The sequence below is a fragment of the Oncorhynchus gorbuscha genome, linkage group LG22 (genome assembly GCF_021184085.1).
Source record: "Oncorhynchus gorbuscha isolate QuinsamMale2020 ecotype Even-year linkage group LG22, OgorEven_v1.0, whole genome shotgun sequence".
NCBI classification, from domain to species: domain Eukaryota; kingdom Metazoa; phylum Chordata; class Actinopteri; order Salmoniformes; family Salmonidae; genus Oncorhynchus; species Oncorhynchus gorbuscha.
The window spans coordinates 41,184,750-41,209,049 of NC_060194.1; the positions used below are offsets into that span (position 1 = coordinate 41,184,750).

Below are 24,300 nucleotides of genomic sequence, written 5' to 3' on the forward strand. Positions count from 1 at the left end.
CGTTCGTTCCCTATATAGTGCCCTACTTTTCACTGGGGTCCATTGGGCTCTTTGGTCAAAAGTAGTGCACTATGCAGGGAATAGGGTGCCATTTGAAGTGCTTTGAAAGGCTGTTCATGACACACATCAACACCATCATCCCAGACACCCCGGACCCACACTCAATTTCCATACCGCCCCAACAGATCCACAGATGACGCAATCTCAATTGCACTTCACACTGCCCTCTTCCACATGAACAAGAGGAAAATAACTACGTGAGAAAGCTGTTCATTGACTAAAGCTCAGTGTTCAACACCATAGCCCCCTCCAAGATTATCACTAAGGTTTGGGAAACCTGGGACTGAACACTTCCGTCTGCAACTGGATCCTAGACTTCCTGACGGGCCGGCCCCAGGTGATGAGAGTAGGCAACACCACCTCCGCCACGCAACACGGGGGCCCCTCAGGGATGTGTGCTTAGTCCCCTTCTGTGCTCCCTGTTCACCCCCGACTGATGATCGTAGACTATAGGAGAAAGATCGGAGAACACACCCCCATCCACATCGACAGGGCTGTTGTGGAGCGGGTCGAGAGCTTCAAGGTCTTTGGCGTCCACATCGCTAAGGAGTTAACCTGGTCCACATACACCCACAAAGTCGTGAAGAGGGTACGGCAGTGCCTCTTCCCCCTCAAGAGGCTGAACGGCAAACGGTACCAGAGTATCACTCTCAGACCAACAGGCTCCTTCTATCCCCAGGCCATAAGCCATAGCCAGACTGCTAAATAGCCAGACTGCTAAATAGTAAATTAATGGTACCCAAACTATATGCACTAACCCTACGCACACTCACTATACATACATATCATATACACACTCACTAGACTATATATACACACTATATACAGTGGGGCAAAAAAGTATTTAGTCAGCCACCAATTGTGCAAGTTCTCCCACTTAAAAAGATGAGAGGCCTGTAATTTTCACCATAGGTAAACTTCAACTATGACGGACAAAATGAGAAGAAAAAAAATCCAGAAAATCACATTGGTGGAATTATGGTGGAAAATAAGTATTTGGTCACCTACATACAAGCAAGATTTCTGGCTCTCACAGACCTGTAACCTCTTTAAGAGGCTCCTCTGTTCTCCACTCGTTACCTTTATCAATGGCACCTGTTTGAACTTGTTGTCAGTACAAAAGACACCTGTCCACAACCTCAAACAGTTACACTCCAAACTCCACTATGGCCAAGACCAAAGAGCTGTCAAAGGACACCAGAAACAAAATTGTAGACCTGCACCAGGCTGGGAAGACTGAATCTGCAAAGGGTAAGCAGCTTGGTTTGAAGAAATCAACTGTGGGAGCAATTATTAGGAAATGGAAGACATACAAGACCACTGATAATCTCCCTCGATCTGGGGCTCCACGCAAGATCTCACCCCGTGGGGTCAAAATGATCACAAGAACGGTGAGCAAAAATCCCAGAACCACACGGGGGGACCTAGTGAATGACCTGCAGAGAGCTGGGACCAAAGTAACAAAGCCTACCATCAGTAACACACTACGCCGCCAGGGACTCAAATCCTGCAGTGCCAGACGTGTCCCCCTGCTTAAGCCAGTACACGTCCAGGCCCATCTGAAGTTTGCTAGAGAGCATTTGGATGATCCAGAAGAAGACAGGGAGAATGTCATATGGTCAGATGAAACCAAAATATAACTTTTTGGTAAAAACTCAACTCGTCGTGTTTGGAGAACAAAGAATGCGGAGTTGCATCCAAAGAACACCATACCTACTGTGAAGCATGGGGGTGGAAACATCATGCTTTGGGACTGTTTTTCTGCAAAGGGACCAGGACAACTGATCCGTGTAAAGGAAAGAATGAATGGGGCCATGTATTGTGAGATTTTGAATGAAAACCTCCTTCCATCAGCAAAAGCATTGAAGATGAAACGTGGCTGGGTCTTTCAGCATGACAATGATCCCAAACACACCGCCCGGACATCGAAGGAGTGGCTTCGTAAGAAGCATTTCAAGGTCCTGGAGTGGCCTAGCCAGTCTCCAGATCTCAAACCCATAGAAAATCTTTGGAGGGAGTTGAAAGTCCGTGTTGCCCAGCAACAGCCCCAAAACATCACTGCTCTAGAGGAGATCTGCATGGAGGAATAGGCCAAAATACCAGCAACAGTGTGTGAAAACCTTGTGAAGACTTACAGAAAACGTTTGACCTCTGTCACTGCCAACAAAGGGTATATAACAAACTATTGAGATAAACATTTGTTATTGACCAAATACTTATTTTCCACCATAATTTGCAAATAAATTCATTAAAAATCCTACAATGTGATTTTCTGGATTTTCTTTCTCATTTTGTCTGTCATAGTTGAAGTGTACCTATGATGAAAATTACAGGCCTCTCTCATCTTTTTAAGTGGGAGAACTTGCACAATTGGTCGTTGACTAAATACTTTTTTGCCCCACTGTAGCTCCACAGTGATCTGGTACTTCCTGTATATAGTTCCACATTGATCTGGTACTGGTATTTCCTGTATATAGTTCCATTCTTGTGTATTGTATTTTATTCCTCTTGGGTTAGTTACTATTTTATTTTTTATTATTAATTTTAAACTGCATTGTTGGGAAAGGTTTGTAAGCAAACATTTCCCTGTTAAATCTACACCTGTTGTATTTGGCACATGCGATAAATACAATTGGATTTGATTTGATCCATTTGGAACACAGCCCTGGTAAGATGCACTGCCTGCCTGCCTGCCTGCCTGCCTGCCTGCCTGCCTGCCTGCCTGCCTGCCTGCCTGCCTGCCTGCCTGCCTGCCTGCAGCTGAGCAGAAAAACGTAACTTTCCATGTATATAACGTGCCAGTTACGTGATCACGTGATGTCAACACAAACAAGGTACCGCTGGCCCCCAGACATCTTCTTCACCAGGAGTTTGGTTTATTGTCCTCAGGACAATGTTACTGGGCAGGCACCAGGGCCCAAAATAAATAAAGCCAAACGATCCTTTGTCCCAGCGGCGCTACGGCTCTTGAATTTTTAAAACCACATGGAGCTGGTGGAGTTGTTACACATGCAGCTAGTGGAGTTGTTACACATGGAGCTGGTGGAGTTATGTTACACATGGAGCTGGTGGAGTTATGTTACACATGGAGCTGGTGGAGTTATGTTACACATGGAGCTGGTGGAGTTATGTTACACATGGAGCTGGTGGAGTTATGTTACACATGGAGCTGGTGGAGTTATGTTACACATGGAGCTAGTGGAGTTATGTTACACATGGAGCTAGTGGAGTTATGTTACACATGGAGCTGGTGGAGTTATGTTACACATGGAGCTAGTGGAGTTATGTTACACATGGAGCTAGTGGAGTTATGTTACATGGAGCTATGGAGTTATGTTACACATGGAGCTAGTGGAGTTATGTTACACATGGAGCTAGTGGAGTTATGTTACACATGGAGCTAGTGGAGTTATGTTACACATGGAGCTAGTGGAGTTATGTTACACATGGAGCTAGTGGAGTTATGTTACACATGGAGCTAGTGGAGTTATGTTACACATGGAGCTAGTGGAGTTATGTTACACATGGAGCTAGTGGAGTTATGTTACACATGGAGCTAGTGGAGTTATGTTACACATGGAGCTAACACAGACATATGGAAATGTCTGCTCTACCCAAAATTACAACCAACTAATTGCAGCATTACCACAAAAATGGAAGAGGCAAGTAGAAGGGGAAAAAAGTAAGGAACTTGTATGTCGGCCCTGTATTAAAGAACATAAATGGTTAAAGAAAAGTGTGATAAATAAAAACATTTACCAATTTCATTTAAGGACCAAAAAACTGACAGCTGTGCCATATAAATGTCAAAATAGTTGTGAAGAGATGTTGGATGTACTAATAACAAGATAAACCATGTAAAACATACGGGGTCTGTAGAATGTATATAGGTTCAGAACTGTTGTGAAATAGCACAGTTACAAATAAAAATCTAACTGGATGGACATCAGAACTAGAGGAAGGACTAAAAACAAACACAATATAACTATTGTAAAATAGTACTGTGTCTGTAAAATGTGTATAAGGTGTATAAATTGAAGGTAAAAGCCGAAGTGTTTATTAGTTTACTCCAATTGGGGGATCGGCGGAAGGGTTTTAGGGGGAACAATAATAAAGGTATATTCTTTAAAAAAGTATGTATGTCTATATAGGTATGTGTATGTATATATGTGTATATGTATGCATGCGTGTATGGATATATATATTTACCCCAAAAAATATATGGGGGATTGGAAATGATGCAGACAATTACATTGATGGAACCAATATTCTTTCAGCAATATTAAGCTGATCCACCCCTATAAAAAATTCATTCATTAAATTTAATTTTAAAGATGTTTTAAAAAACACAAACAGCACCAGTGGGCTGGCCTACAGTTGACATAGTAGATGACAGATTGTGCTGATGTGTATAGTGTACAGTTGACATAGTAGATGTGCTGATGTGTATATAGTGTACAGTTGACATAGTAGATGACAGATTGTGCTGATGTGTATAGTGTACAGTTGACATAGTAGATGTGCTGATGTGTATAGTGTACAGTTGACATAGTAGATGTGCTGATGTGTATATAGTGTACAGTTGACATTGTAGATGACAGATTGTGCTGATGTTTATAGTGTACATATGGACTTGTAGATGACAGATTGTGCTGATGTTTATAGTGTACATATGGACTTGTAGATGACAGTTTGTGCTGATGTTTATAGTGTACAGATGGACATTGTAGATGACAGATTGTGCTGGTGTGTATATAGTGTACAGTTGACATTGTAGATGACAGATTGTGCTGATGTGTATAGTGTATATGTAACACTATAATTTTAAACCGTCCCCTCGCCCATACCCCGGCGCGATCCAGGGACCTTCTGCACACATTGACAACAGATGGGCAGGTTACCCATCGCTCCACAAAAGCCGCGGCCCTTGCAGAGCAAGGGGAACTACTACTTCGAGGTCTCAGAGCAAGTGACGTAACCGATTGAAACGCTATTTAGCGCACACCGCTAACTAAGCTAGCCGTTTCACATCTGTTACATATATAGTGTACAGATGGACATTGTAGATGACAGATTGTGCTGATGTGTATAGTGTACAGTTGACATTGTAGATGACAGATTGTGCTGATGTGTACAGTGTACAGTTGACATTGTAGATGACAGATTGTGCTGATGTGTATAGTGTACAGTTGACATTGTAGATGACAGATTGTGCTGATGTGTATCGTGTATATAGTGTACAGATGGTCATTGTAGATGACAGATTGTGCTGATGTGTATCGTGTATATAGTGTACAGATGGACATTGTAGATGACAGATTGTGCTGATATATATATTTACCCCAAAAAATATATATCGTGTATATAGTGTACATATGGACATTGTAGATGACAGATTGTGCTGATGTGTATCGTGTATATAGTGTACAGATGGACATTGTAGATGACAGATTGTGCTGATGTGTATCGTGTGTATAGTGTACAGATGGACATTGTAGAGGACAGATTGTGCTGATGTGTATCGTGTTTATAGTGTACAGATGGACATTGTAGATGACAGATTGTGCTGATGTGTATAGTGTATATAGTGTACAGATGGTCATTGTAGATGACAGATTGTGCTGATGTGTATCGTGTATATAGTGTACAGATGGTCATTGTAGATGACAGATTGTGCTGATGTGTATCGTGTATATAGTGTACAGATGGACATTGTAGATGACAGATTGTGCTGATGTGTATCGTGTATATAGTGTACAGTTGACATTGTAGATGACAGATTGTGCTGATGTGTATCGTGTATATAGTGTACAGATGGACATTGTAGATGACAGATTGTGCTGATGTGTATCGTGTATATAGTGTACAGATGGACATTGTAGATGACAGATTGTGCTGATGTGTATCGTGTATATAGTGTACAGATGGACATTGTAGATGACAGATTGTGCTGATGTGTATCGTGTATATAGTGTACAGATGGACATTGTAGATGACAGATTGTGCTGATGTGTATCGTGTATATAGTGTACAGATGGTCATTGTAGATGACAGATTGTGCTGATGTGTATCGTGTACATAGTGTACAGATGGACATTGTAGATGACAGATTGTGCTGATGTGTATCGTGTATATAGTGTACAGATGGACATTGTAGATGACAGATTGTGCTGATGTGTATCGTGTATATAGTGTACAGATGGTCATTGTAGATGACAGATTGTGCTGATGTGTATCGTGTACAGATGGACATTGTAGATGACAGATTGTGCTGATGTGTATCGTGTATATAGTGTACAGATGGTCATTGTAGATGACAGATTGTGCTGATGTGTATCGTGTATATAGTGTACAGATGGTCATTGTAGATGGCAGATTGTGCTGATGTGTATCGTGTATATAGTGTACAGATGGACATTGTAGATGACAGATTGTGCTGATGTGTATCGTGTATATAGTGTACAGATGGTCATTGTAGATGACAGATTGTGCTGATGTGTATCGTGTACAGATGGACATTGTAGATGACAGATTGTGCTGATGTGTATCGTGTATATAGTGTACAGATGGTCATTGTAGATGACAGATTGTGCTGATGTGTATCGTGTATATAGTGTACAGATGGTCATTGTAGATGACAGATTGTGCTGATGTGTATCGTGTATATAGTGTACAGATGGTCATTGTAGATGACAGATTGTGCTGATGTGTATCGTGTATATAGTGTACAGATGGTCATTGTAGATGACAGATTGTGCTGATGTGTATCGTGTATATAGTGTACAGATGGTCATTGTAGATGACAGATTGTGCTGATGTGTATCGTGTATATAGTGTACAGATGGTCATTGTAGATGACAGATTGTGCTGATGTGTATCGTGTATATAGTGTACAGATGGACATTGTAGATGACAGATTGTGCTGATGTGTATCGTGTACATAGTGTACAGATGGTCATTGTAGATGACAGATTGTGCTGATGTGTATCGTGTATATAGTGTACAGATGGACATTGTAGATGACAGATTGTGCTGATGTGTATCGTGTATATAGTGTACAGATGGTCATTGTAGATGACAGATTGTGCTGATGTGTATCGTGTATATAGTGTACAGATGGACATTGTAGATGACAGATTGTGCTGATGTGTATCGTGTACATAGTGTACAGATGGTCATTGTAGATGACAGATTGTGCTGATGTGTATCGTGTATATAGTGTACAGATGGACATTGTAGATGACAGATTGTGCTGATGTGTATCGTGTATATAGTGTACAGATGGACATTGTAGATGACAGATTGTGCTGATGTGTATCGTGTATATAGTGTACAGATGGTCATTGTAGATGACAGATTGTGCTGATGTGTATCGTGTATATAGTGTACAGATGGTCATTGTAGATGACAGATTGTGCTGATGTGTATCGTGTATATAGTGTACAGATGGTCATTGTAGATGACAGATTGTGCTGATGTGTATCGTGTATATAGTGTACAGATGGTCATTGTAGATGACAGATTGTGCTGATGTGTATCGTGTATATAGTGTACAGATGGACATTGTAGATGACAGATTGTGCTGATGTGTATCGTGTATATAGTGTACAGATGGACATTGTAGATGACAGATTGTGCTGATGTGTATCGTGTATATAGTGTACAGATGGTCATTGTAGATGACAGATTGTGCTGATGTGTATCGTGTATATAGTGTACAGATGGACATTGTAGATGACAGATTGTGCTGATGTGTATCGTGTATATAGTGTACAGATGGACATTGTAGATGACAGATTGTGCTGATGTGTATCGTGTATATAGTGTACAGATGGACATTGTAGATGACAGATTGTGCTGATGTTTATAGTGTACAGATGGTCATTGATTGCTTATTAACTTTTGTTTCTACCTGTATTTATCTGTATGTGTCCTTGTCTATGTTTTGGCACAGAATTTACCCCACGAGGATAATAAAGACATTATCTTATTATCTTGCAGGGACAGACAACTCCTTAGTCATATTTCTTAGCCATTTAATCCAAGGCTACGAGGATCCCAAAATAGGATTTAATTTAATTGCGTAAAAAAATATAATCAAATAAAAAAAGAGTGTCCCTTCAGGCAGAGTGATGTACCTGATTATCGTAACATGGTCAGCCACATTCATACATGCTCTCAGTCCCATGGACAGCAGGCAGAGTGGCTGGGCCTGTTTTTATGAAGTAAAGTGTTGCTTCCCAAATTGCACCCTGGCTATTTAGGTTAGACCTCAGACTCTGAGCCCGCCTGCCTGACCACTCTGCCTGACCCTGACTCTGAGCCCGCCTGCCTGACCACTCTGCCTGACCCTGACTCTGAGCCCGCCTGCCTGACCACTCTGCCTGACCCTGACTCTGAGCCCGCCTGCCTGACCACTCTGCCTGACCCTGACTCTGAGCCCGCCTGCCTGACCACTCTGCCTGACCCTGACTCTGAGCCCGCCTGCCTGACCACTCTGCCTGACCCTGACTCTGAGCCCGCCTGCCTGACCACTGCCTGACCCTGACCCTGAGCCTGCCTACCGACCTGTACCTTTGCCCCACCTCTGGATTACTGACCTCTGCCTGCCTTGACCTGCCTATTGCCTATTGCCAGACCATGTAAACAGCAGCACAGGACGCTGGGTAGAGAAGCTTACTGTACGTGATGCCTTGAGAGCGTAACCAACCACCACACTGTAAACAGCTCATGCGCCCTGTACTGCACACACCCTGCAGAGTGAGGATTCCTCAGGACAAGTGTGCACATACCCATACACTTGTCCAGAGGAATCCTCACTCTGCAGATTGTGTGTGTGCAGTGCACAGAGCCTGTGCTGTTTACACTAATGTCTGTGTTGATAATACATATTACGCACTGGATGGTAGTGTATAAACTGAATGAGTCTCAAATGGCATCCTATTCCCTATTTAGTACACTACTTTTGACCAGGGCCCATAGGGCTTTAGGCTGTGTACCTGTCTGTGTGTTGATAGAGATGCTTGTGGTGGAGGGGTGGACTGACCCAATGGAAAGACGAGTGCCCTCTTTAAACATGGGTTCACATCGCAATGTAAACAAGCCAACAGTGCAGAATGGCGGCAGCTGTACATTATTCCTCATATCACAGCATAAAGCACCCTATTCCCTATATAGCGCACTACTTTTGACTAAGGACCATAGGGAATGTAGAGAATAGGGTGCCATTTGGAGCACAGACCTCATACTCGATCATATCACAGTGGTGCAGAAGCCTCAGTGTTCGTTCTACAGCCCTGGAAGGAAGGAAATGAGGAGACAGAAGAAAACACCCTCCTGCGCAGTGCAGACGGAGTGGCTCAGCTTTACATGCAACGCCGAAGGGCCCGGAGAGAAAGAAAAAGGGAGGGAAGGTATGGAGTGGGGGGGGTCTCAAAAGAAAGAGAGATAAGGGGGGGGGGGGGCTCACCCGCTATCCGTGGCGAGAGAATCTCCCAGGGGCTGTGCTAGGCTGTCACCTAGGTTACCGCTGCCAGCTTCTTTTCTCCTTTGGTTCCTTTCCCCGCCGCTCTCATTGTCCCCGCTGCCGGGGTAGACCTTCGCCAGTAGTGCCTGCCTGCTGCTGCTCCTGAAGACACAGGCCCCCCTGTCTGCTGCCTGTTCATACCCGTTCAGTGAGCCAACACGACCAGGCCTCTGGTTGTCTGCCGCTGGGATTTCACGGTGGCAGTCGGTCGTGGCGGCGACGTGGTGCTGTTTCTCGCAAGGTGCGGAGGCGGATGAAGTTGAAGAGGGGCAGGGGACGCTTGTCTTGGGCAATTTGTATCCGTGAGAAATGAGGAGGTCGTCCACGCTGTACATGGTGCTGTGTGTCTCTCTGTCTGGCTTGGCAGCAGGAGGGCGAAGGGGTTTCTGCTGTTCTTATGCTCAGTGCTGCTGGTGGGAGCTGGAGCAGAGCTGTTCAGTAGAGGCCATCACTATGGGGAGAAGAGAAACGGTAACGTTTAGCTTTTAGCATCTCATCTTCAGAAATACAGATACCCAGTTCTTGTACGGGACACTAATGTAGGTACACTATACTGTAAATAAGGCGAGAACAAACAGGGAGAGTGAAACAGGAAGAAGATCACGTTCTGTCAGCGCTGTCCCAAAAGTGTACTACTATTGACCATCTACAGTATGTCCCAAATGGTATCCTATTCCCTACAGTATAAAGTGCACTACTATTGACCAGGGCTCAGGTCAAAAGCAGTGCCCTATAGAGGGAGCACGTGCCATTTTGGGATGCCATTTTGGGATGCAACTTAAGTGATCATGTCTTCACAGTACTGTGTGTATGAAATGATCAACAGTATGTTGGCTGCTGGAGAAAAGGGAAACAGCACAGATCTGATGAAGCTCGCCTGGTCGGCAGCCACAATAATACATGTGTTTACATGCAGATTTCACATTAGTCACACAGTACACAGAATGTTCCTGTGGGACGACTTCACAGGATAGGAGAGGTCACTGGATAGGTCCCAAATTGCACCCTAAGTGCACAACTTTTGACCAGAGCTCTACGGGACCTGGTTCAAAAGTAGTGCACTATTTAGGGAAAGTAGTAATGCACTAATAGGGTGCCATTTGGTTAGTAGACTATTTGTAGATGTTTCTGTTACAGCCCAGTTACAACGATCAAACTCACGGAAGTCAATCATTTTCTAAAACACGGAATCTCTTCTAAAAAAATATAATTAATTACGCGAAAATGTATTTCCCTAAATCCTATAAATGTATTTCCTGAAGCTAGGATAGAAGAGTTGCTTATAAAAACATCTGAAACCCTACCCTACTTCAAATAGTATCTTAAATGACCCCCCCCCTCCCCGAATTGTAAATCGCTCTGCCAAATGACTAAAATGTACAAATGCGTCTCAAACTTGCAGCAGAAATAACTCGTACTGCCTTCCACTGCTTCCTGGGCTATCCTGTGGGTTTGGGTGTGTGTACTGTATCTGCATGTGTGGTGTACGTGTGTTTCTCTCTCAACAGCTCAGCTTGCAAATACATTGCATTCGGAAAGTATTCAGACCCCTTGACTTTTTCCACATATTGTTACGTTACAACGTTATTCTAGAATTGATTAAATTGTTTTTTTTACCCTCATAAATTTACACACAATGCCCCATAATGACGAAGCAAAAACAGGTTTTAAGAAATATACAATTTTCATAAGTATTCAGACCATTTACTCAGTACATTGAAGCCCCTTAGGCAGTTATTACAGCCTCAAGTCTTTTTGGGTATGACACTACAAGCTTGACACACCTGTATTTGAGGAGTTACTCTCATTCTCCTCTGCAGATCCTCTCAAGCTCTGTCAGGTTGAATGGGGAGCGTCGCTGCACAATTATCTTCAGGTCTCTCCAGAGATGTTCAATCGGGTTCAACTCAGAGCTCTGGCTGGGCCACTCAAGGATATACAGAGACTTGTCCCGAATCCACTCCTGCGTTGTCTTGGCTGTGTGCTTTGGGTCGTTGTCCTGTTGGAAGGTGAACCTTCGCCCCAGTCGTAGGTCCTGAGTGCTCTGGAGCAGGTTTTCATCAAGGATCTCTCTGTACTTTGCTCCATTCATATTTCCCTCGATCCTGACTAGTCTCCCAGTCCCTGCCACTGAAACACTACCCCACAGCATGATGCTGCCACCACCATGCTTCAACATAGGGATGGTGCCAGGTTTCCTCCAGACGTGACTCTTGGCATTCAGGCCAAAGAGTTCAATCTTCGTTTCATCAGACCAGAGAATCTTGTTTCTCGTGGTCTGAGAGTCCTTTTGGTGTCTTTTGGCAAACTCAAAGCAGCTGTCATGTGCCATTTACTGAGGGGTGGCTTCCGCCGAGCCACTCTACCATAAAGGCTTGATTGGTAGATTGCTGCAGAGATGAAATTCCTTCTGGAAGGTTCTCCCATCTCCACAGAGGAACTCTGGGGCACTGTCAGAGAGACCATGGGGTTCTTGGTCACCTCCCTGACCAAGGCCCTTCTCCCACGATTGCTCAGTTTGGCCGAGCGGCCAGCTCTAGAAAGAGTCTTGGTGGTTCCTAACTACTAGGCCACTGTGTTCTTGGGGACCTTCAATGCTGCAGACATTTTTTGGTACCCTTCCCCAGATCTGTGCCTCGACACAATCCTGTCTTGGAGCTCTACAGCCAATTCCTTCGACCTCATGGCTTGGTAATTGCTCTGACATGCAAGGTCAACTGTGGGACCTTATATAGACAGGTGTGTGCCTTTCCAATGTCCAATCAATTGAATTTACCACAGGTGGACTCCAATTAAATTGTAGAAACTTCTCAAGGATGATCAATGGAAACGGATGCACCTGAGCTCAATTTCCAGTCTCATAGCAAAGGGTCTGAATACTTGTGTAAATAAGGTATCTGTTTTTATTTGTAATAACTGTGTAAAAACCTGTTTTCGCTTTGTCATTATGGGGTATTGTGTGTAGATTGAAAGCTGTAGCGTAACAAAATGTGTAAAAAGAGAAGGGGTCTGAATACTTTCTGAATACACCGTATGAATTAGTGTCCATCACAGACTCAGTCTGCCTGGAGATGACAGTGGCAGGGCTTATAAAGCATCCATTCTGTGATCAAAGGCTTTGCACACATTAGCATGCTGATTATCAGGTTTGGACGTGATTAGTGGCTCGCCATTCAGTTTTCATGAAAAAGTCTGCATTCAATGGACAAATGTCGAGTCATAGGCAATATGAGTGCCTGGCCAGACTAAGTTAGAATAAACTTTTAATCTAGCCCAAGTGGCGCAGCGGTCTAAGGCACTGCATCTCAGTGCAAGAGGCATCACTACAGACTCTGGTTCGATTCCAGGCTGTATCACAACCGACCGTAATTGGGAGTCCCATAGGGCGGCGCACAATTGGCCCAGCATCGTTAGGGTTTGGCCGGGGTAGGCTGTCATTGTCAAATAAGAATTTGTTCTTAACCCACTTGCCTAGTTAAATAAAATATACAAACAAAAAGGGCTCTGGTGGAAGGTAAGTGCATTTGGGTGCCCTTTGGAACATCCTACTGTATGTAACCTCCTACTGTATGTAACCTCCTACTGTATGTAACCTCCTACTGTATGTAACCTCCTACTGTATGTAACCTCCTACTGTATGTAAACTCCTACTGTATGTAAACTCCTACTGTATGTAAACTCCTACTGAATGTAAACTCCTTTCTGTATGTAAACTCCTTTCCATTGACTCTCAGGCAAATAGACTAGGTGTTTAAGGTACCCAGAAGATGAAGAAGAAGAAGAAGAAATAATTGCTCTGTGTGCTGTGATTACTACTAACAACATTGATGCTAAACATTGTTACTGATGTAATTATGTTATTGCTACACAGGTTTAAGTGCAATTTTAAAGGAGTAGTTCCCCTAAATTACAAAATTACATGTTGGTTTAAGATAGCATTTGGGAGACATGCGCTAAGTAAACAAAACCAAAGCATTGATTGCTGTCTTACCTGGTCCATAGACTTCTTATAGGTCAAGGAAACCATGTTATTGTGTAATTTGGGTGGACTATCCCTTTAAGCAGATCAGTGGCCTTGTGGTTAGTGTGTTTGCCCTGAGATTGGAAAGTTGGTAGTTCGATCCCTGGCCGAGTCATACCAAAGACTGTAAAAATGGGCCCCCGATGCTTCTCTGCTTGGCACTCAGCATTGAGGAGATTGATTTGGGGTAAGGCCCTGCGATACACTAATGTCCTGTCCAGTGGGTGTACTTGACCGTCAAGCTATTGACTGTGGATGCAAGGCCTGACCATCTATGATATCAAAATGATAGTGTTTATTTACATTTACTTTGTTTACAAACACTGGAGGTTAAAAAAAAGTATGTTTTGGGTTCTGATGGGGTACGACAAATAGACTAAGTTCATTTATAAGCTATATTCTATATGAATCCATGGGTACATATAATTTATTTACAGGTCAACAAATTGATGTAGCAACTACAGATTACCCCTTTTAAGTGTTACCAAGAATTGAATAACTAAGATTCCTTTAACAGAATAAGGCCCCTTTAAAACGACACCAATAAGACATTATAGAGAGAGAGAGAGGCCGTGTTTGGGAGAATCAAAAACCTTGATGTACAATGGGTAAATTGTGACTGACTCTACAAATAACAATGAGTAGTTATTTATGATGCGTCAAGTCTCCTCCTTAACCAGGTCGACACAGGAACAGGTTACTGTAGCTCTCTCACTGTGTTCCTCAACCCATTCACCCTTTAAGGGGAGCACATTTACCTTCCAACCTTGTACAAACACACCTGATTTTTTTTATTTTTCCCTTATTTAACTAGGCAAGTTAGTTAAGAACAAATTCTTATTTTCAATGACAGCCTAGGAACAGTGGGTTAACTGCCTGTTCAGGGGCAGAATGACAGATTTGTACCTTGTCAGCTCGGGGGTTTGAACTTGCAACCTTCCGGATACTAGTCCAACGCTCTAACCACTAGGCTACCCTGCCTCCTCTACACTCTAACCACTAGGCTAGCCTGCCTCCTCTACACTCTAACCACTAGGCTACCCTGCCACCTCTACACTCTAACCACTAGGCTACCCTGCCACCTCTACACTCTAACCACTAGGCTACCCTGCCACCTCTACACTCTAACCACTAGGCTACCCTGCCTCCTCTACACTCTAACCACTAGGCTACCCTGCCACCTCTACACTCTAACCACTAGGCTACCCTGCCACCTCTACACTCTAACCACTAGGCTACCCTGCCACCTCTACACTCTAACCACTAGGCTACCCTGCCACCTCTACACTCTAACCACTAGGCTACCCTGCCTCCTCTACACTCTAACCACTAGGCTACCCTGCCACCTCTACACTCTAACCACTAGGCTACCCTGCCTCCTCTACACTCTAACCACTAGGCTACCCTGCCTCCTCTACACTCTAACCACTAGGCTACCCTGCCTCCTCTACACTCTAACCACTAGGCTACCCTGCCTCCTCTACACTCTAACCACTAGGCTACCCTGCCTCCTCTACACTCTAACCACTAGGCTACCCTGCCTCCTCTACACTCTTAACCACTAGGCTACCCTGCCACCTCTACACTCTTAACCACTAGGCTACCCTACCTCCTCTACACTCAAACCACTAGACTACCCTACCTCCTCTACACTCTAACCACTAGGCTACCCTGCCACCTCTACACTCTAACCACTAGGCTACCCTGCCACCTCTACACTCTAACCACTAGGCTACCCTGCCACCTCTACACTCTAACCACTAGGCTACCCTGCCTCCTCTACACTCTAACCACTAGGCTACCCTGCCTCCTCTACACTCTAACCACTAGGCTACCCTACCTCCTCTACACTAACCACTAGGCTACCCTGCCTCCTCTACACTCTAACCACTAGGCTACCCTGCCTCCTCTACACTCTAACCCAGGGGTGTCAAACATACGGCCCGCGGGCCGGAACCGGCCCCCAAGGAGGTTCGATCAGGCCCGCAGGATAATTTGAAAGTGGAAAAAATGCATAAAAGACATGGAATTAATATTTTTAAATCGCTGCAATTCATGGATTATCCGCTAAGGGGCGCACTCTTTCCATCAGAGTAGAAGACAAGCCGCATCACTGAGACAGACTGAAAACAGCAGACGGTATCAATGCGCCATCTGCTGCTTGTTACGACGTTGTTAATACCTTGGTCTCTACCTCTCCGCTACACCCTCATTAGCCAAAATGTCGTTATCCAAACGGAGAAAAGTAGATAAGGAGTGTAGAATTTTCAAAGAAAAATGGACCACGTCCTATTTATTTACAGAGATGCACGGAAAACCTTTGTGCTTGGTGTGTTTGCAACAAGTTTCGGTATTGAAGGAATATAATATTCGACGCCACTACGAGACTCATCACAGCGAAAAATATGACGGCTTGCAAGGACAACTGAGAAGAGATAAGATTAACGAATTGCTGGCGGGTCTGAGGAAACAGCAGTCAACTTTCATCCAGAGCCGAGAAGTCAGTGAAGCAGCGGTAAAAGCCAGCTACCTAATTGCTAGCGAAATAGCATTAGCATCGAAGCCGTATTCCGACGGTGACTTTGTTAAACGATGCATGATGAAGGCGGCTGAACTTGTATGTCCCGAGAAGCGACAAGCTTTTGCCAATATTAGCCTGACGAGGAATACTATAGCAGAGAGGATTTCGGAACTATCGGCAGATTTAGACAGTCAATTGAAACAGAGAGTCAAGTCATTTATTGCATTTTCCATGGCAATTGACGAGAGCACTGACATCACAGACGTGGCCCAACTGGCCATATTTATTCGAGGAGTTGATGAGACATTGACTGTTACTGAAGAGTTTCTTGAGTTGGTGCCAATGATGGACACCACAACAGCAGAGGACATTTTCGGCTCTGTCGTTGCTGCATTGGACAGAGTTGGAGTGGACTGGTCCCGCGCTGTCAGCCTGGCTACAGACGGCGCGCCATCCATGGTCGGAAAGAAAGCAGGTGTCGCGACAAAGTTCAAAGACAAAGTACAAGCCCTTAATGGAGGAGATCGTTTCTGGACATTTCACTGTATTTTGCACCAGGAGGCATTGTGTTGCAAGTCGCTGAAAATGGACCACGTCATGGAGGTGGTTGTTCGCACTGTAAATTTCATCCGGTCCAGAGGTCTGAACCATCGTCAGTTTGACAAACTTCTCAGCGACAGCAACATTACCCACAGCCTGCCATACCACACTGAAGTGAGATGGTTAAGCCGAGGCGCTGTGCTGAGGCATTTCTTTGATCTACGAGAGGAAATCGGACAGTTCATGGAGAAAAAAGGAAAACCGGTGTTGGAATTACAATCTCAGGAATGGCTACGGGACCTTGCATTCTTGGTTGATATTACTGAACACTTGAACAATCTGAACAAAATGTTGCAAGGCCGCAAAAAAGTTGTCACACAGTTTTCTGACAACATACATGCATTTAAGTTGAAGCTGACTTTGTGGGAGATGCAACTGGCAAATGGCAACCCTGCTCATTTCCCCTGTCTGAGAGATGTGTGTGTGACCAGACCTGATGCGGACATGAAACGGTACAAAGACAAAATTGCAGGACTACTGCGGGAGTTTGAGAAACGTTTTCAGGTATTTGGTGAACTTGAGACAGAATTTTCAGTTTTTCGCTCACCTTTCACAGTTAAAGCTTCTGATCTGCCGGTCGAAATTCAGCTAGAGATAATTGATTTGCAGTGTGATGCAGATTTGAAGGGCAAATTTGCCTCTGTAGGTCTGGACAGATTTTATCAGTATCTACTACCAGGGTACCCCAAATTAACAGCCCTGGCTGCTAAAATTTTGTGCATGTTTGGGACAACCTACCTTTGTGAACAAATTTTCTCAGTGATGAATATCAATAAAACAAAAATGCGTTCAAGGCTCACAAACAAGCACTTAAATGACATTCTGAAAGTGACAGCTAGTCAGGACATGACACCTGGTGTTGATGCACTTGTACAGGCCAAAAGATGCCAAGTTTCAGGTACAAATACAAGTCCAGACTAGACTAACACCTTTAAAATGCTGCCTTAGATACTGTTTGCATTGAAAGAATACAGCTCTGTGAAGATGAATCCTTACTGTGGTGATTTAAAAAATGTGCACTTTAATGTTAGTCAGCAGCTTCAAAACAAAAGTTGTGTGATGGAATTCTACTGTTCATACAACTCCATAAATTTTCAGTATGTATTGTATGTGTATGTATGTTTCATGTATGAAGTTTACAGATTTACAGGACAGGCGAACACTTTCTTCATTACACATTTAAAATCACTCTCCTTAGTTTGTAAGGTGTACGCAGGGATTACATTTAGATTTTATATGCGTATGTGTAAGTGGTTTAAAAATTCCTTTCTTTAAAAGTCTCATTTAATCTTAAAGTGCATTACTATATTTTTCAGTACCAATTAAAGTTTTGTGCCTTTGTACAATCAGTGGGATCAGTTGCAATGCATATTTGTGAATGATAAAAGTAAATTGCACATTTGTCTAAGGAAATATGAGGTGTTTCATGAAATGTTTTGTAAAAGGATAGTTCATTAAATTTCAATATTTTCCTAATGTTCTTGTGCTTCTTTACACCAAAACAAAGGAAAGACATGATATTTTGGTTATTTATAGCAGAGTATGGTATAATTTTAATGGTCCGGCCCACTTGACATCTCCCTAGGCCGTATGTGGCCCACGATGCGAAATGAGTTTGACACCAGTTTGACACAAGTCCAAAACACCCCTGGTTAGAGTCTAACCACTAGGCTACCCTGCCTCCTCTACACTCTAACCACTAGGCTACCCTGCCTCCTCTACACTCTAACCACTAGGCTACCCTGCCACCTCTACACTCTAACCACTAGGCTACCCTGCCTCCTCTACACTCTAACCACTAGGCTACCCTGCCTCCTCTACACTAACCACTAGGCTACCCTGCCTCCTCTACACTCTAACCACTAGGCTACCCTACCTCCTCTACACTCTAACCACTAGGCTACCCTGCCTCCTCTACACTCTAACCACTAGGCTACCCTGCCTCCTCTACACTCTAACCACTAGGCTACCCTGCCTCCTCTACACTCTAACCACTAGGCTACCCCGCCTCCTCTACACTCTAACCACAAGGCTACCCTGCCTCCTCTACACTCTAACCACTAGGCTACCCTGCCTCCTCTACACTCTAACCACTAGGCTACCCTGCCTCCTCTACACTCTAACCACTAGGCTACCCTGCCTCCTCTACACTCTAACCACTAGGCTACCCTGCCTCTTCTACACTCTAACCACTAGGCTGCCCTGCCTCCTCTACACTCTAACCACTAGGCTACCCTGCCTCCTCTACACTCTAACCACTAGGCTACCCTGCCTCCTCTACACTCTAACCACTAGGCTACCCTGCCTCCTCTACACTCTAACCACTAGGCTACCCTGCCTCCTCTACACTCTAACCACTAGGCTACCCTGCCTCCTCTACACTCTAACCACTAGGCTACCCTGCCTCCTCTACACTCTAACCACTAGGCTACCCCGCCTCCTCTACACTCTAACCACTAGGCTACCCTGCCTCCTCTACACTCTAACCACTAGGCTACCCTGCCTCCTCTACACTCTAACCACTAGGCTACCCTGCCTCCTCTACACTCTAACCACTAGGCTACCCTACCTCCTCTACACTCTAACCACTAGGCTACACTGCCTCCTCTACACTCTAACCACTAGGCTACCCTGCCTCCTCTACACTCTAACCACTAGGCTACCCTGCCTCCTCTACACTCTAACCACTAGGCTACCCTACCTCCTCTACACTCTAACCACTAGGCTACCCTGCCACCTAGGCTACCCTGCCACTCTAACCACTAGGCTACCCTGCCACCTCTACACTCTAACCACTAGGCTACCCTGCCACCTCCACACTCTAACCACTAGGCTACCCTACCTCCTCTACACTCTAACCACTAGGCTACCCTGCCTCCTCTACACTCTAACCACTAGGCTACCCTGCCACCTCTACACTCTAACCACTAGGCTACCCTGCCACCTCTACACTCTAACCACTAGGCTACCCTGCCTCCTCTACACTCTAACCACTAGGCTACCCTGCCGCCTCTACACTCTAACCACTAGGCTACCCTGCCGCCTCTACACTCTAACCACTAGGCTACCCTGCCGCCTCTACACTCTAACCACTAGGCTACCCTGCCGCCTCTACACTCTAACCACTAGGCTACCCTGCCGCCTCTACACTCTAACCACTAGGCTACCCTGCCCGATTCAACTAATATGGTTTGGTGATGACTTGTATCAGGTATGTTAGTGCAGGACTGGAACAAAAAAACAACCCTCCCTGGATGAGTGTCCACAGAAATGGCTTGAGGAACACCTGTTCCAATACAAGATGAACACTGCAATGCAAACCCATTAAAGGGACAATCTGGGATTCAAACAAAAACAAAATGGAAACCCTGCCACTTGAGGGATGAGGCTGACAAAAAATGCAACCCCTCTCAAATTCATAAAGAATCGATGGCTATATATCATTCATTTAAAAGTCCAAAACAGGATGTATACATCCCAGATGTCTCCTTTAATCTGCTCGTTCAAAACAGCTGTCCCTTTGCCATAAAACTAGCTGACACATACAGTACATCGTTCATTCGCTTACACAAATGCACACAATTTCAAATTCAATGTAGTTGGGTAGTCAGTAACAGATGTCCATGGAAACTTTAGCACTTTCAGTAGGACATCAACACGAAGGCTAATGGGCCCTGGTCAAAAGTAGTGTACTATAGAGGCTCTGGTCAAAAGTAGTGTACTTGAGGGACACTAATTCCCCCAGGGAATAGGGTGCTATTTGGGACGCGGATAAAGTCTAGTTGCTCGTTATAAACAAGTCAAGTAAATGGCATAGTTTGTGGGGCGAAAGGGTAGTCAGGGATCGGTAATTCTACTATTGCCATGTGTGTTTAATGTTTGATAATATAGTCATAGTATGGAGAAACATTTAACCTTGAAATGTTGTGGTAAGCCTATGGGGGGCCGGTTCCTGATAGTATGTCTTACAATTATGTGAATAAATCTGTGCATGCATCCCAAATAGCACACTATTCCCCATATGGTGCACTACTTTTAACCACTATGGGCCCTGGTCAAAAGTAGTGCACTGTAAAGAGAATGATACTTCACATAAATGTCCATCCACATCATTTCACACTTTCTTAATTTCTATTTATATTCCAGCATATTCTCTTGACCTCAATTTGACCTTCAGACATTAAACATCATTTTAAAACCTTGTATACATCACAAATGGCACCGCATTCCCTATTATAGTGCACTACATTGACCAGGGCCCATAGGGGACTATATAGTAAGTAGAAAGGCATTCCCTATTATAGTGCACTACATTGACCAGGGCCCATAGGGGACTATATAGTAAGTAGAAAGGCATTCCCTATTATAGTGCACTACATTGACCAGGGCCCATAGGGGACTATATAGTAAGTAGAAAGGCATTCCCTATTATAGTGCACTACATTGACCAGGGCCCATAGGGGACTATATAGTAAGTAGAAAGGCATTCCCTATTATAGTGCACTACATTGACCAGGGCCCATAGGGGACTATATAGTAAGTAGAAAGGCATTCCCTATTATAGTGCACTACATTGACCAGGGCCCATAGGGGACTATATAGTAAGTAGAAAGGCATTCCCTATTATAGTGCACTACATTGACCAGGGCCCATAGGGGACTATATAGTAAGTAGAAAGGCATTCCCTATTATAGTGCACTACATTGACCAGGGCCCATAGGGGACTATATAGTAAGTAGAAAGGCATTCCCTATTATAGTGCACTACATTGACCAGGGCCCATAGGGGACTATATAGTAAGTAGAAAGGCATTCCCTATTATAGTGCACTACATTGACCAGGGCCCATAGGGGACTATATAGTAAATAGAAAGGCATTCCCTATTATAGTGCACTACATTGACCAGGGCCCATAGGGGACTATATAGTAAGTAGAAAGGCATTCCCTATTATAGTGCACTACATTGACCAGGGCCCATAGGGGACTATATAGTAAGTAGAAAGGCATTCCCTATTATAGTGCACTACATTGACCAGGGCCCATAGGGGACTATATAGTAAGTAGAAAGGCATTCCCTATTATAGTGCACTACATTGACCAGGGCCCATAGGGGACTATATAGTAAGTAGAAAGGCATTCCCTATTATAGTGCACTACATTGACCAGGGCCCATAGGGGACTATATAGTAAGTAGAAAGGCATTCCCTATTATAGTGCACTACATTGACCAGGGCCCATAGGGGACTATATAGTAAGTAGAAAGGCATTCCCTATTATAGTGCACTACATTGACCAGGGCCCATAGGGGACTATACAGTAAGTAGAAAGGCATTCCCTATTATAGTGCACTACATTGACCAGGGCCCATAGGGGACTATACAGTAAGTAGAAAGGCATTCCCTATTATAGTGCACTACATTGACCAGGGCCCATAGGGGACTATACAGTAAGTAGAAAGGCATTCCCTATTATAGTGCACTACATTGACCAGGGCCCATAGGGGACTATACAGTAAGTAGAAAGGCATTCCCTATTATAGTGCACTACATTGACCAGGGCCCATAGGGGACTATATAGTAAGTAGAAAGGCATTCCCTATTATAGTGCACTACATTGACCAGGGCCCATAGGGGACTATATAGTAAGTAGAAAGGCATTCCCTATTATAGTGCACTACATTGACCAGGGCCCATAGGGGACTATATAGTAAGTAGAAAGGCATTCCCTATTATAGTGCACTACATTGACCAGGGCCCATAGGGGACTATATAGTAAGTAGAAAGGCATTCCCTATTATAGTGCACTACATTGACCAGGGCCCATAGGGGACTATATAGTAAGTAGAAAGGCATTCCCTATTATAGTGCACTACATTGACCAGGGCCCATAGGGGACTATATAGTAAGTAGAAAGGCATTCCCTATTATAGTGCACTACATTGACCAGGGCCCATAGGGGACTATATAGTAAGTAGAAAGGCATTCCCTATTATAGTGCACTACATTGACCAGGGCCCATAGGGGACTATATAGTAAGTAGAAAGGCATTCCCTATTATAGTGCACTACATTGACCAGGGCCCATAGGGGACTATATAGTAAGTAGAAAGGCATTCCCTATTATAGTGCACTACATTGACCAGGGCCCATAGGGGACTATATAGTAAGTAGAAAGGCATTCCCTATTATAGTGCACTACATTGACCAGGGCCCATAGGGGACTATATAGTAAATAGAAAGGCATTCCCTATTATAGTGCACTACATTGACCAGGGCCCATAGGGGACTATATAGTAAGTAGAAAGGCATTCCCTATTATAGTGCACTACATTGACCAGGGCCCATAGGGGACTATATAGTAAGTAGAAAGGCATTCCCTATTATAGTGCACTACATTGACCAGGGCCCATAGGGGACTATATAGTAAGTAGAAAGGCATTCCCTATTATAGTGCACTACATTGACCAGGGCCCATAGGGGACTATATAGTAAGTAGAAAGGCATTCCCTATTATAGTGCACTACATTGACCAGGGCCCATAGGGGACTATATAGTAAGTAGAAAGGCATTCCCTATTATAGTGCACTACATTGACCAGGGCCCATAGGGGACTATATAGTAAGTAGAAAGGCATTCCCTATTATAGTGCACTACATTGACCAGGGCCCATAGGGGACTATACAGTAAGTAGAAAGGCATTCCCTATTATAGTGCACTACATTGACCAGGGCCCATAGGGGACTATACAGTAAGTAGAAAGGCATTCCCTATTATAGTGCACTACATTGACCAGGGCCCATAGGGGACTATACAGTAAGTAGAAAGGCATTCCCTATTATAGTGCACTACATTGACCAGGGCCCATAGGGGACTATACAGTAAGTAGAAAGGCATTCCCTATTATAGTGCACTACATTGACCAGGGCCCATAGGGGACTATATAGTAAGTAGAAAGGCATTCCCTATTATAGTGCACTACATTGACCAGGGCCCATAGGGGACTATATAGTAAGTAGAAAGGCATTCCCTATTATAGTGCACTACATTGACCAGGGCCCATAGGGGACTATATAGTAAGTAGAAAGGCATTCCCTATTATAGTGCACTACATTGACCAGGGCCCATAGGGGACTATATAGTAAGTAGAAAGGCATTCCCTATTATAGTGCACTACATTGACCAGGGCCCATAGGGGACTATATAGTAAGTAGAAAGGCATTCCCTATTATAGTGCACTACATTGACCAGGGCCCATAGGGGACTATATAGTAAGTAGAAAGGCATTCCCTATTATAGTGCACTACATTGACCAGGGCCCATAGGGGACTATATAGTAAGTAGAAAGGCATTCCCTATTATAGTGCACTACATTGACCAGGGCCCATAGGGGACTATATAGTAAGTAGAAAGGCATTTGTCACTCCCCTTATGAGTCCTCAGTAAACACCCAAAGGTGGCACTTGAGATAGTAACATTGAGTAAATAACATCTTAAAATAATCTCTAATGTCTAGAATATTTTTCTAGAACCTCTAACGTCTAGAATAACGTGTAGAACTTCTAACATCTAGAATT

The 24,300-nt window shown here is 44.0% G+C and overlaps 1 protein-coding gene across 1 annotated transcript in view; it reads right to left on the reverse strand.

Annotated features, from left to right (window-relative positions):
- The window catches only part of LOC124010237 (junctional protein associated with coronary artery disease homolog), a 34,642-nt gene that overhangs the window by 7,305 nt on the left and 3,037 nt on the right, over window positions 1-24,300 (reverse strand). Inside the window, exon 2 of the mRNA XM_046322687.1 lies at window positions 9,530-10,037. Within this exon, the coding sequence (XP_046178643.1) occupies window positions 9,530-9,921 (392 nt within the window). The 5' untranslated portion in view covers window positions 9,922-10,037. The remainder of the gene's footprint in view (window positions 1-9,529; window positions 10,038-24,300) is intronic.